Here is a 12,163-nt window from a genome sequence, read left to right as displayed (position 1 = left end):
TGTGTGACTTAGAAGGCATGTTGTTTATAATTGTATTTTCTTTTCTTTTTAGTGCCTTCTTCTTTACACTGCTTTCTGGTTTGCACCAGAAATTCTGGTTGCTACCAGAATAATAACCTCTTTTTTCACTGCTTTCTGGTTGCTACCAGAATAATATTGCCTTTTTATATTTAGTCAAGTTTTGACTAAATATTTTAACATCGAGGGGGAATCGAAACGAGGGTCGTGGTGTATGTGTGTGCGTGCGTGTGTGCGTGCGTGTAGAGCGATTCAGACCAAACTACTGGACCGATCTTTATGAAATTTGACATGACAGTTCCTGGGTATGATATCCCCGAACTTTTTTTTCATTTTTTGGATTAATGTCTTTGATGACGTCATATCCGGCTTTTCGTGAAAGTTGAGGCGGCACTGTCACGCCCTCATTTTTCAACCAAATTGGTTCAAATTTTGGTCAAGTAGTCTTCGACGAAGCCCGGACTTCGGTATTGCATTTCAGCTTGATGGCTTAAAACTTAATTAATGACTTTGGTCATTAAAAATCTGAAAATTGTAAAAAAAAAAAAAAAATTTTTATAAAACGATCCAAATATACGTTTATCTTATTCTCCATCATTTGCTGATTCCAAAAACATATAAATATGTTATATTCGGATTAAAAACAAGCTCTGAAAATTAAATATATAAAAATTATTATCAAAATTAAATTGTCCAAATCAATTTAAAAACACTTTCATCTTATTTCTTGTCGGTTCCTGATTCCAAAAACATATAGATATGATATGTTTGGATTAAAAACACGCTCAGAAAGTTAAAACAAAGAGAGGTACAGAAAAGCGTGCTATCCTTCCCAGCGCAACTACTACCCCGCTCTTCTTGTCAATTTCACTGCCTATGCCGTGAGCGGTGGACTGACGATGCTACGAGTATACGGTCTTGCTGCGTTGCATTGCGTTCAGTTTCATTCTGTGAGTTCGACAGCTACTTGACTAAATATTGTATTTTCGCCTTACGCGACTTGTTAATTATACTGCTTTCTGGTTTGCACCAGAAATACATATTGTTTCTGGTTTTACACTAAATACATATTTTCTGGTTCTGTTATTGTTTCTAGCTGATTCTGGTACTGGTAGATATCAGAATTCATAATTGGTATTTCCGGTTATATGTAAGCATTGCTATTTCCTATATTAGAGTTCTGTTATTGTTTCTAATTGATAACTTATAGCATTGTTTCTAGTTGCTACCAAATTTAGCTAAACTGTTTTGGAATATTTATGATTTAGATAAGCTACCTGAGTGGTTATTCTTAGTTACATTTTCCTTCAATAAAAGATACGTTAAGATAAGTTAAAGCAACCTCTGTCTTCGGTGTCTTAATTGTATGCTCCTCTGCCTGTGCTATATATCCTTGTCCTTCCACCCGACCTTCCCACAATGTAATACCCGGGGTTTAAGCTGTAAACTGAGAGTGACCTCTTCATGTAATACCCGGGATTTAGGCTGTAAACTGAGAGTGACCTCTTCATGTAATACCCGGGGTTTAAGCTGTAAACTGAGAGTGACCTCTTCATGTAATGCCTGGGATTTAAGCGGTACACTGCGTGAGACATCTTCTCACGATACTTGACGTTTAAGCTGTAAACTAAGAGTGAACTTTTCACGCAATGTGTATGGTTTAAGCGTATAAACCGAAGATGATCTCTTCGACCGAGTCTCAAGTTTTTTGCTGGCTACAAAGCAAAGCGAACAGTCGTCATTTGCGTCTTTCTCACATCGTCTCCAGAGGTGAAAGATTAGTTTTGGTCTCGCCGCCGAAGTGACTTCATCCGTTTTCTTCTGACAAGGTGGTCCACTTTTCTTCGTGCACTGACTCCAACTATAGTTGTTGCAATTATAACAACAACGCCAACACCATCACCAACAATAAAACAACAAAGGCCCGCCGTTGTAACCACTGCAAGCACGTTCACGGTAAAGATGACGACAACGACAGCAACCCTCCGCATGCTGCTGCTGATATGCATCAGCCTCGGCCAGATTCGACTGGTGAGCATGCAAAGCATAACAATGCCAATAGATGGCGTGTACCTCATCACCATGGCTGCTGACCCCGGCGAAAGAACGGACATGTTCCTGCAGTTCAACGGACGCGATAGTGGCTTCGTGGCCTACGGTATAGATCAAGCTGTTGGAGGTCTGGGTGTGGCAGTATACCTCGAGGCTGGAACCAAAGTAAGCGTCAGGTACACTGGATATGCCCAAGAATACTCCACATTGGGCGTGGGCTTTGTATCCAGCGAAAAGGTCAGACTATATATATTTTTTTATTTTTTTTTGGGGGGGGGGGCGGGGGTGGTACCTCAGTTGCATTCAGGCTGCTATCGCCTTTCTGTTTCTGCCTTTTTTTCTTTACAGGCGGGGAGCATCTGATATAAATCACGTAGAATCTAATTTTCCCCATATCAGAAAGGATGACATGGTCATGTGTTTTTTTTCTTTTCAAATGTGTTCTTAATTTGTTCTGAAAATATATTCAGAGAGACGTTGTCTTTGTTTTGATACACCAGACAGCTCATACATTTCTGTAATTTTTTCAGTTTGGTGAATATAATATATACCAAGCATTTTTTACTTTATGTTAAAGTCGTACTTTATCGTTTTACTAGTCGTGTTAATGATCATCATGTCTTTCCAGCAATTTGGGTTAGACCGGCACGGTTGGCCTAGTGGTAAGGCGTCCCGTGATCGGGAGGTCGTGGGTTCGAACCCCGGCCGGGTCATACCTAAGACTTTAAAATTGGCAATCTAGTGGCTACTCCGCCTGGCGTCTGGCATTATGGGGTTAGTGCTAGTACTGGTTGGTCCGGTGTCAGAATAATGTGACTGGGTGAGACATGAAGCCTGTGCTGCGACTTCTGTCTTGTGTGTGGCGCACGTTATATGTCAAAGCAGCACCGCCCTGGTTTGGCCCTTCGTGGTCGGCTGGGCGTTAAGCAAACAAACAAACAACAGTTTGTGTTGGTTGTTTCAGTCAGCGTCATTTTGTTGTTGCCGTCATACATGTCACTTCTGTTTGCGTACACAACTGTTTGTGTTTCTTAATAGAGTGTGAATGATCATTGTTTGCAGATAATATTATCTGGGTTCAAGTGCTAGTCTTTTGGATGAGACGAAAAACCGAGGTCCCTTCGTGTACACTACATTGGGGTGTGCACGTTAAAGATCCCACGATTGACAAAAGGGTCTTTCCTGGCAAAATTGTATAGGCGTAAATAAAAATGTCCACCAAGTACCCGTTTGACTTGGAATAAAGGCCGTGAAAGGTGAATGCTCGCCTAATAGGCTACTGAGCTTTACTGGCCGATGTGAATGCGTTATATATTGTGTGTAAAAAATGTCTGTTTGTCTGTCTGTCTGTAAAAAATTCCATTTCAAACGGCAGAAATTAATATGTAAGCGCCTAGGGCTATATCTAGATTAGGCGCATAAAAAATGATCACAATAATAATAATAATAATAATGAACAATGAAATAAAAGCAAAAGCATAATACATGTAGAAAAAAAAGAAGAAGGGTGAACGGTCCTGGTGTTAAGGTGTATGTTGAAGAGACGTAGAACAGAGCTGGTCATCTTAATTTGCATTTCGTTTCGGTAAATAAGAGTAAAGCAGTCTCACTCTGTTGTCATTATCCGGTCTAGAGTTTGTAGTTCATGTTGCCGATCGATTCGTATTGTGTGTCAATTATGTTATCATTATCCGGTCTAGAGTTTGTAGATCATGTTGCCGATCGGTTTGTATTGTGTGTCAATTATGTTGTCATTATCCGGTCTAGAGTTTATAGTTCATGTTGCCGATCGGTTTGTATTGTGTGTCAATTATGTTATCATTATCCGGTCTGGAGTTTGTAGTTCATGTTCCCGATCGATTCGTATTGTGTGTCAATTATGTTATCATTATCCGGTCTGGAGTTTGCAGTTCATGTTGACGATCGGTTCGTATTGTGTGTCAATTCTTTAATCTTTAAGTTTCAACTGCAAGTGCTGAATTCCACCTGTGTATCTTACAACTGCTGCAATCAATTGACTGCCTGTCCAGTTAGTGAAGCAGGTTGCCTCTCTCTTTGAAATGGGCCGTCCCCTTGTGTCCGATGGTCAGGCCCGGGTAGCCTGCAGAAGGCGTTAAGCTATGTGCCTCCTGCCTGACTCGGGTGTCTTGGATAGTCTGAGAAGTTTCGAGTATGTGTGATTTCCTTTTTATAAGGGAGAATCAGTCAAGCTGCCAACCGGGGGCCCGGGTAGCTCGGGTGGTAGAGCACATGATTTGTGATCGTAAGGACGGACACGGGTTAACTTTAAGTGCAGACCCAAAGACGGTATCTATCTCCCACCCCCGTGTCACCACGGTGACACGTAAAAGACCTCGGTCTTTCTGCCATAAGTGCAGATGGCTGATACCACCTGAACAGGCATACGCTTGTGTAACTCATTTAAAGTCGGGTTAAAACCCGAGAACGTGCCCCTAATGGCCCTGCCGTTAGGGCGTAAAACTTGAATTTCTCTCTCAGCTGCCAACCGCACTGGTACGTTTTCGCCTCCTTCCACCTCGCACCCACCCCCACCCCCTCCCCCTGCCTATAACCAATATATATGTGTTAACTGTTGGGAATGTTGTGGTCAGTCAGATTGTGATTGAATGGATGAATGCTGTCTGCTTTCCAAGATAAAGTTTCAATCAATCAATCAATGAGGCTTATATCGCGCATATTCCGTGGGTACAGTTCTAGGCGCTCTGCGGCAGTGATGCCGTGTGAGATGAAATTTTATACGGCCAGTAGATTGCAGCCATTTCGGCGCATATTTACCTTTCACGGCCTATTATTCCAAGTCACACGGGTATAGGTAGACAATTATTAACTGTGCCTAAGCAATTTTGCCAGGAAAGACCCTTTTGTCAATCGTGGGATCTTTAACGTGCACACCCAATGTAGTGTACACGGGGGGAGGGTTCGGACACCGAAGAGAGTCTGCACACAAAGTTGACTCTGAAATAAATTTCCGCCGAACCTGGGATCGAACTCACGCTGACAGCGGCCAACTGAATACAAATCCAGCGCGCTACCAACTGAGCTATATCCCCGCCCATTGAGTCTATTCATGCCAGAGGGTAAAGGAGAACGTCTAAAAAGTGTAAACAGGTTGTCTGCAGTAAAACAACAGCACCGTTTTACTGGATAGTTCTGCAGGCTGGGAGTTTGTAAGCCTCAGCATGGATTGAGCGAGTGCTGAGTCCAATATTATTTTCGCTCTATCGTATTAATTCACACATTGACCCTGCAGCAGTGACGATCATCTCTAGATTGCATTCGGCAAAGTTCGTCGCTCGGATTGCATTCATTCCAGCGCTACTGCACGCGTGTACTGGGTTAGCGAGACACGAACGACAACTCTAATCGATAAGCATCCGTACACATCGGACATTCCGTTTACGTTCGTAGCTACTCGGAAATAGCCTTCGGGATTGAAAGCCCGTAACTGACGTGTGAAAACAAATTTCGCCACCCGGCTTCAGTCGGGTCGGCGTATAGGGGAGAGAAGAGAGACACAGGAATAAAGAATGCCATGTCGGTAATTTTCTGCTACTATTGTCTGGTGTTGTCTGATGGGACTGGGTGGCCGAGTGGTAACGCACTTGCGCTCGGAAGCGTGTTCAGGCCTGGGTCAGGCCGCAATTTTCTCCCCTCCTTTCCTAACCTAGGTGGTGGGTTCAAGTGCTAGTCTTTCGGATGAGACGAAAAACCGAGGTCCCTTCGTGTACACTACATTGGGGTGTGCACGTTAAAGATCCCACGATTGACAAAAGGGTCTTTCCTGGCAAAATTGTAAAGGCATAGATAAAAATGTCCATCAAATACCCGTGGGACTTGGAATAAAGTAAAAAAATTCCATCTCACACGGCATTAAGTCTCAGGAAACATGAATACACGCATGCAGGAAAAAAAAATATGGGTAGCGCCGTATGTATGGCAGCTCGCTTTCCCCGGGGAGAAAGCAGCCCGAATTTCCATGAGGGTAACCTCACTGGACTGTAAATCTTATCCAATCCATCCGATCCAATACATAGAGAATACTACATGGCTTGCTGTGTCGCACCAGATTTACACGAGTTTTTTTATTTTTTTAATATTTAACTGCGAGCGAAAGCGAGCTGTTCACTATTTGAAAAAACAACGAGTGTACATCTGGTACGAAATAGCAAGCCATATAGTATTCTGTTTATCCTACATACTGTACTTACGGGTATTTTACTGAAAATGTCCTGCAGTCGAGGCAGCTAAATTGAAGACGCTTGTTTTGGAACCTCGATCTCTTCTAAAGCCTCGTGCAATCTATTACGTCAAAGCAAAGAAACGTCACTCTGAAAGTGTGGCGTGACGTGTTAGTTCTAAAGATTCATCGAGGGTAATTAGCGAGCGCCATTTTTTTTCTATAATGACGTTTGTCTCGGTGACTTTGGCATCATAAGCAGTGGAAAAACAGTTCCTTGCCAGACTTGCTTGACATGACCTCATTTACATGATATACACACGTATGATTTGAACGATTATTATATCTCACGGGTGTCTCTCTCTCACGTATGTAGGATAAAGAGCAAGACGTGTAAAAAAAATATGTGGGAGCATAGGTCTTGACGAATACTTAGCGGCTTTACGCATATGTGCAGAGCCTACACACAGTGTAACCTCAAACATGCTGGTCTTGACGCGTGGGAATTGTTCAGCGTAATGGGCAAAATGTACCTGCGCAGTTTCAGCGGCACAGACGACGCACGGCCTATTATTAATGCCGCGAAAGGGATTATGACGAGTACTTGGCCTGTTTTCCTTTCATGCAACGTGTAGCGGGCTGGGATAATCTGCAGTGCGTCGTCAGTTCTGCTGAAGTTACACAATGTATGTGAGTGGAGCTCCTAACGCTACGACTGATATTGTAAGTCTGTGCGTATGGCAGCGTGTCGAAGAAACAAAACTTCTTACAAATCTTTCTGAAGACCCTCAAACGCCGCTGTTGAAACGAAGTACTGTACCCTGAACAATGTACGCTTTGTATTCTAAGTTACAGCGCCTACACACGAGGAACAAAAAGCGCGATAGTTTTGTGTTTTAAGTCGATTCCTTCCGTTGACCTTGCATTGATTTTCAAGGGACATAACTACTTACTGGACTGTTCACGAAGCGAGTTCATTTAGGTCATTGAGCTTGTATTTTAGGATTTTAGGATTTTAAAAGTTCCAAAAAATAGAGTAATTTTTCTTTGTTAAACTTGATCAATTCACGACTTAAAGTGTTCGCTTCCCCCACGTGTTGTTACAGAGATTCGTAACGCTACGCTTAAACGAAGGGCAATCCGCTGGCCCGTCCAACATCGTATGGTTCGACCAACGTCTCCTGGCCACCGGGGCCTGGATTCGCAATTATGCCGAGGATAATTATATGAGAGTGGGCGTGAGTGGGATGTACTGGTTGGCTGTAAGACCCGACTGTGGCAACGGTGCTGTCAGTCTGGACGTTGGACCCGGACTCTTCAAGGTCTTCTGTGACGGTGACAAAGCCCTCTCCGCATCTGGAGCATTCTACTTGAAAGCTCAAAGAAACGTAAGTTTGAACGGGTGTGCTGGTTGGAAAGAAGGGTTAGGACGGGGGGGGGGGGAAGGGGGGGTCGGGAGCAGCTTTGAGTGTCGCTTATTTATTTCGTTATTTATTCACTTACATAGTTTTTAGTGACTAAATGTTTTCAAATAGGAATCCTTTCCTCCCGATCCCATTCCTTGTTTTTCATTCATTCATTCACGTAGTTTCTATGCCAGTGTCGCTACTGATCTTCCCGCCCTAATCTGGCCAGGTTTTTACATGGAATGACGTCATCCCTCCACTTGGTCACACACCCAAACACGAACAACCTCGTTGATGTCGGTGCACACTGAGACTTGTTCTGGTTTTTGTTGCTTTTTAATCAATGAATAAACACCCTTATGCTGAGTGTGATAACCCTCGAATGACTAGTCCTGTGATAAATATTGTTCAATGACATATCTAGTCCTGTGATAATGATAGTTTTTAGCGTTAAACTTTTAGCTAAAGCTGACGGCAATTAACCTATTTGGAATCATGTTACTATTCCTGTTAGTGTACATATGCGTGCGCGAGTGTAGTATGCTTCGTATGGTATTTTTATCTGTTGTCTTATTATTTGTTTTGTCTTTTAATGTGCACCACACTGAAATTTCTCTGTATGAGATAATAAAGTATTCGTATTCGTATTCGTATATCGCAAAAGCCACCTGATGTGGGCATGTGACTCAAGGGGAGGGGGAGCGAGGGGAGAGGGAGCGGGGAAGGGGCGGGGGGGGGTTGAATTGTGCGGGGGGAGGGGGGGGAATGGTTTTACCTCATGTTACCACTTGACCAGATCTGAGTTAGTGAGCCGAACTGTGTTTACGAAAATGACTGTGCTTGTAAGCGAGCAGCTTAACCTTCAACAATTGAGCATACGTAGGTCAACAGCATTCATTCATCTGTGACCCTCCACCACGAAATGAGTCGCATGTCACCTCGCGCGGTTCTGCGCTAGGCTTAATATAAGTCCGGGGAGTGTCTGCTGACAGTGTGAGGGTCACCTTAGTCACAGGTTTATAACTCAAACCGTTTTCGCTCTTTTCTAAAACGGTTTTCACCACTGGATAGAGCATAAAAAAACTCGCTAGGAAAATGTAAAAATATGTGACCCTCCACCACGGAATGAGTCGCATGTCACCTTTGCATGATTTTCATATTTTTACATTTTCCTAAAGAGTTTTTTATGCTCTATCCAGTGGTGAAAACTGTTTTAGAAAAGAGCAACTGTTTGAGTTATAAGCCTGTGACTAAGGTGACCCTCACGCTGTTACCATACACTCTCCGGACTTATATCAAGCCTAGCGCAGAACCGCGCGAGGTGACATGCGACTCATTTCGTGGTGGAGGGTCACATATGAACATCATGCAAAGGTGACATGCGACTCATTCCGTAGTGGAGGGTCACATTTCTGAGCTCACTCACCCATTCCTGTGATATTCATGCACTTCACAGCTCAAGGCCACCTTCACGTCCGGGTATCTGCAAAGCGGCACCACCTTCTCCTTCGTACGCCTAGAAGGCAACCAGCAAAAGTACATCAAACATTCCCATCACATAGCCTTTACCGCCTGGACGGACCGCGTTGGCGGACACAAAGTGAGTGAATGGCTCAGCTTCAACAAAGCAAAGGCCACCGACTACGGTTCTCTCTACAACTCTGCGAAGCGTACATGGACCATCCCCACCACTGGTAACTACATCGTGTCTATGCGAGGAGACCCTGGTGCTGGTCGCAACACCCTGAAGGTGAAAACTGAAAGATTAGTTTTGTTCCAAATACCATTGTCCCGACTACGAGCAACTGTGTGTGTGTGTGTGTGTGTGTGTGTGTGCGTGTGGGCGTGTATGTGCGGGTGCGTGTGTGTGTGCTCTAGCTCGTGTGTACTGTGTGCGTGTCAATTGATTGTGGTTAACCAGGGGTGTCGTTTGGGTCGGCCCTTCGGCCAGTTGCCGATATTTTTTTTACTTTGGCCGAAACGTTCATGTCCCTATCGGCCAAATGTCCGAAGAGTATTCGCCTAAATCGGCCAAAGTTTGTCCAGTGTATTGAATTGGTCAGCCAAAGTTAGTTCAGTTTTTTGTATTGGTCAGGCTTTGATTGCTAAAACTGCTGCCGATGCACTTAGTCAACTGACTGACGTTTATTTCCTTCGCGAATACCAAAAACAAAACATTAATGTTTTGAACGGAAGCCATTGCCAAAAAAATATAGATGCCAGAGTGACCACAAGCTCAGCGTTTGTGTTCGCCGGTTCGCTATAGTTTATCAGTCAGTCAGTGCTTTCGATTTGGATTTGAACATCATGTCGCAACCAAAACAAACCCCAACTAATTGGCCAAGGTTTGCTACCCTTCGCCAAGGTAAGTGATTCCGAACAAAATGACAGGAACACCGCGAATGTGGACAGTGTCAGTCCCGTCGCGATATAACCTTGAATGGTTGAAAACGACGTTAAACACCAAATAAATAAATAAAGAAAGAAAGACAGTGTCAGTGTGAGTGGTAGTAGTGTTGTCGAGTCGATCGAAGCAGACGGCATAGCAGACGATAGTCACCGCGAATCGAAATCTGTTGAGCCAGAGAATGAAAAACGTCCTCCAAATCGTGGTTTCCAAGCAAAATGGCTCACCCTACACGTTTTTTTTTATTGATGTTTTACCAGTCATGTTTCTCAAGGCTTGTCAAGATTAGCACAAGATTGGAAGAGTTTTACTTTCAAGAAATTAAAGTTAAAGGTTTGAAAAAAATGCAGAGAACTGATGTAGTTAAATCAGCAAAGCTGATTGTTTCATTTGCAGTAAGCAACATATAATCCAGGGGGGGGGGGGGGGGGGGGGTGTTGCGGAGGTTCCGAACCAGCCCCCCCCCCCCCCCCAAAAAAAAATGTGTCTGTGAATTGTGTTTTTTGTTTCTGTCTGTAAAGCTGGGGGAAGAGTTGATTGTTTAATTGTCACAGTATGCGACATGTCTTCCTTCTAACCATACTATATGATGTCGGCAGCAGATATCAGTGAAAATAAATTGCCATTATTTAATACTAAGATTAAAAGAAATAATGAGTGGCTGCTGACACCAGTTGATCATGTTTAAAATCAAGGATAAGCCACAAATTGTTTATAAAATAGCTAACATTCTTCAGCTTCGGGGGGGGCTTTGCCCCCCAGACCCCCCAACGGGACCCTGGACCCCAGGTTGTACTCCCTCCCCCCCCCCCCCCCCCTCTGGCTTAACTGCTCCGCCCCTGTAAACTGTGTTCCTAAGACAATGATTGTATGTATTGGTGTTCCCCTCTTGAGTCTTATGCTTCAATGTTGCGGTGACTTTGTATGAGCCAAAATAATAGCCAAAGTGTGTGTGTGTGTATGTGTGTGTGTGTGTAAGTGTGTGTGTGCATGTGTGTGTGTTTATGTATGTGTGTGTTTGTGTGTGTGTCTGTGTGTGTGTGTGTGTGTGTGTGTGTGTGTGTGTGTGTGTGTGTGTGTGTGTGTGTGTGTGTGATTTGATTGTACATATCTTGTCCATGGTGCATACAGAAGTGCAACAGCACTTTTAATGTATGCTTGTGTATTCGCTTATTGCATTGATGTCTATTTTTCCATATTTTGATGCGACATTTCCTGCACGGTGTGCTGATTTGTATATATATCTCCCCTCCCGCAGCCAGCCATTGTAAAGCGCTTTGAGCTGTGGAGAAGCGCTATATAAATGTTCTATTGTCATTATTTAAGTTACTGAGACATCACATGTTTTATTTCCTGTTATCTTTCATTCTGAGCACATGTTTAGGGTAAACATGACATATCTATATATTTGTATTAATTCAGGAGAAGATTTGTTAACCTTATTCTGAAAATTCGATTATAATGACAACTTTAAAGGCACAGTAAGCCTCCCGTAAACCATCACAGATACGGTCAGGCATTTACACACAGTACAAACACCCTTTCATTTAAACACTCACCGATTGAGAACATCCTAGGTGCCCTCCGTAAAGAGCGAACAATTTTCAAAGAATTTATTTTTGCGTGGTTTATCTTACCCCTGAGCCATCGTGAACCCGTGTGATCCAGTTTCCCTTTTTCACAATGTAGTCGTCAGTTAGTAATTTGAATGCGACTATTTACAATAGCACGTTTTTATGCACGAAACAAACGGCTGTGGTTCACAAGAACTCTAGCGATGGCTTTTGACTGTTGAGAGGAACGGCGATATGCACTGATAAACCGGCGTCGTCTGCTACGACCCTTGCGTGACCCTGCTTCCGGGCTTTTCTTTTTTCAAACTTTCACAACTTCGAATTGTTCTGATCTTGTCTTGATGACAAAAGAATTCTTTTATGATTAAAGAATGTTTGTGTAACAAGCTGTCAATTTATTATTTAGATTTTAAAAGTTAGGTCTAGCGCAAAAACGCACCACGGTCCAAAAACATTTTGATAATCATCGATTCACGGCTATCGCCAGTTTACATCGATAGAATGAGAC

At 43.3% G+C, this 12,163-nt stretch overlaps 1 protein-coding gene across 1 annotated transcript in view; it reads left to right on the top strand.

Annotated features, from left to right (window-relative positions):
* The first annotated feature begins 1,751 nt into the window (after positions 1-1,751).
* The window catches only part of LOC138975390 (uncharacterized), a 12,659-nt gene continuing 2,247 nt past the window's right edge, over positions 1,752-12,163 (top strand). Inside the window, exons 1-3 of the mRNA XM_070348056.1 lie at positions 1,752-2,307; positions 7,375-7,656; positions 9,131-9,424. Coding sequence (XP_070204157.1) covers positions 1,981-2,307; positions 7,375-7,656; positions 9,131-9,424 — 903 coding nt within the window. The 5' untranslated portion in view covers positions 1,752-1,980. The remainder of the gene's footprint in view (positions 2,308-7,374; positions 7,657-9,130; positions 9,425-12,163) is intronic.

The sequence above is a fragment of the Littorina saxatilis genome, linkage group LG9, assembly GCF_037325665.1.
Source record: "Littorina saxatilis isolate snail1 linkage group LG9, US_GU_Lsax_2.0, whole genome shotgun sequence".
Classification (NCBI taxonomy): domain Eukaryota; kingdom Metazoa; phylum Mollusca; class Gastropoda; order Littorinimorpha; family Littorinidae; genus Littorina; species Littorina saxatilis.
Note: the sequence above shows the minus strand (reverse complement) of the source record. Positions and strands in the feature narration are given on the sequence as shown.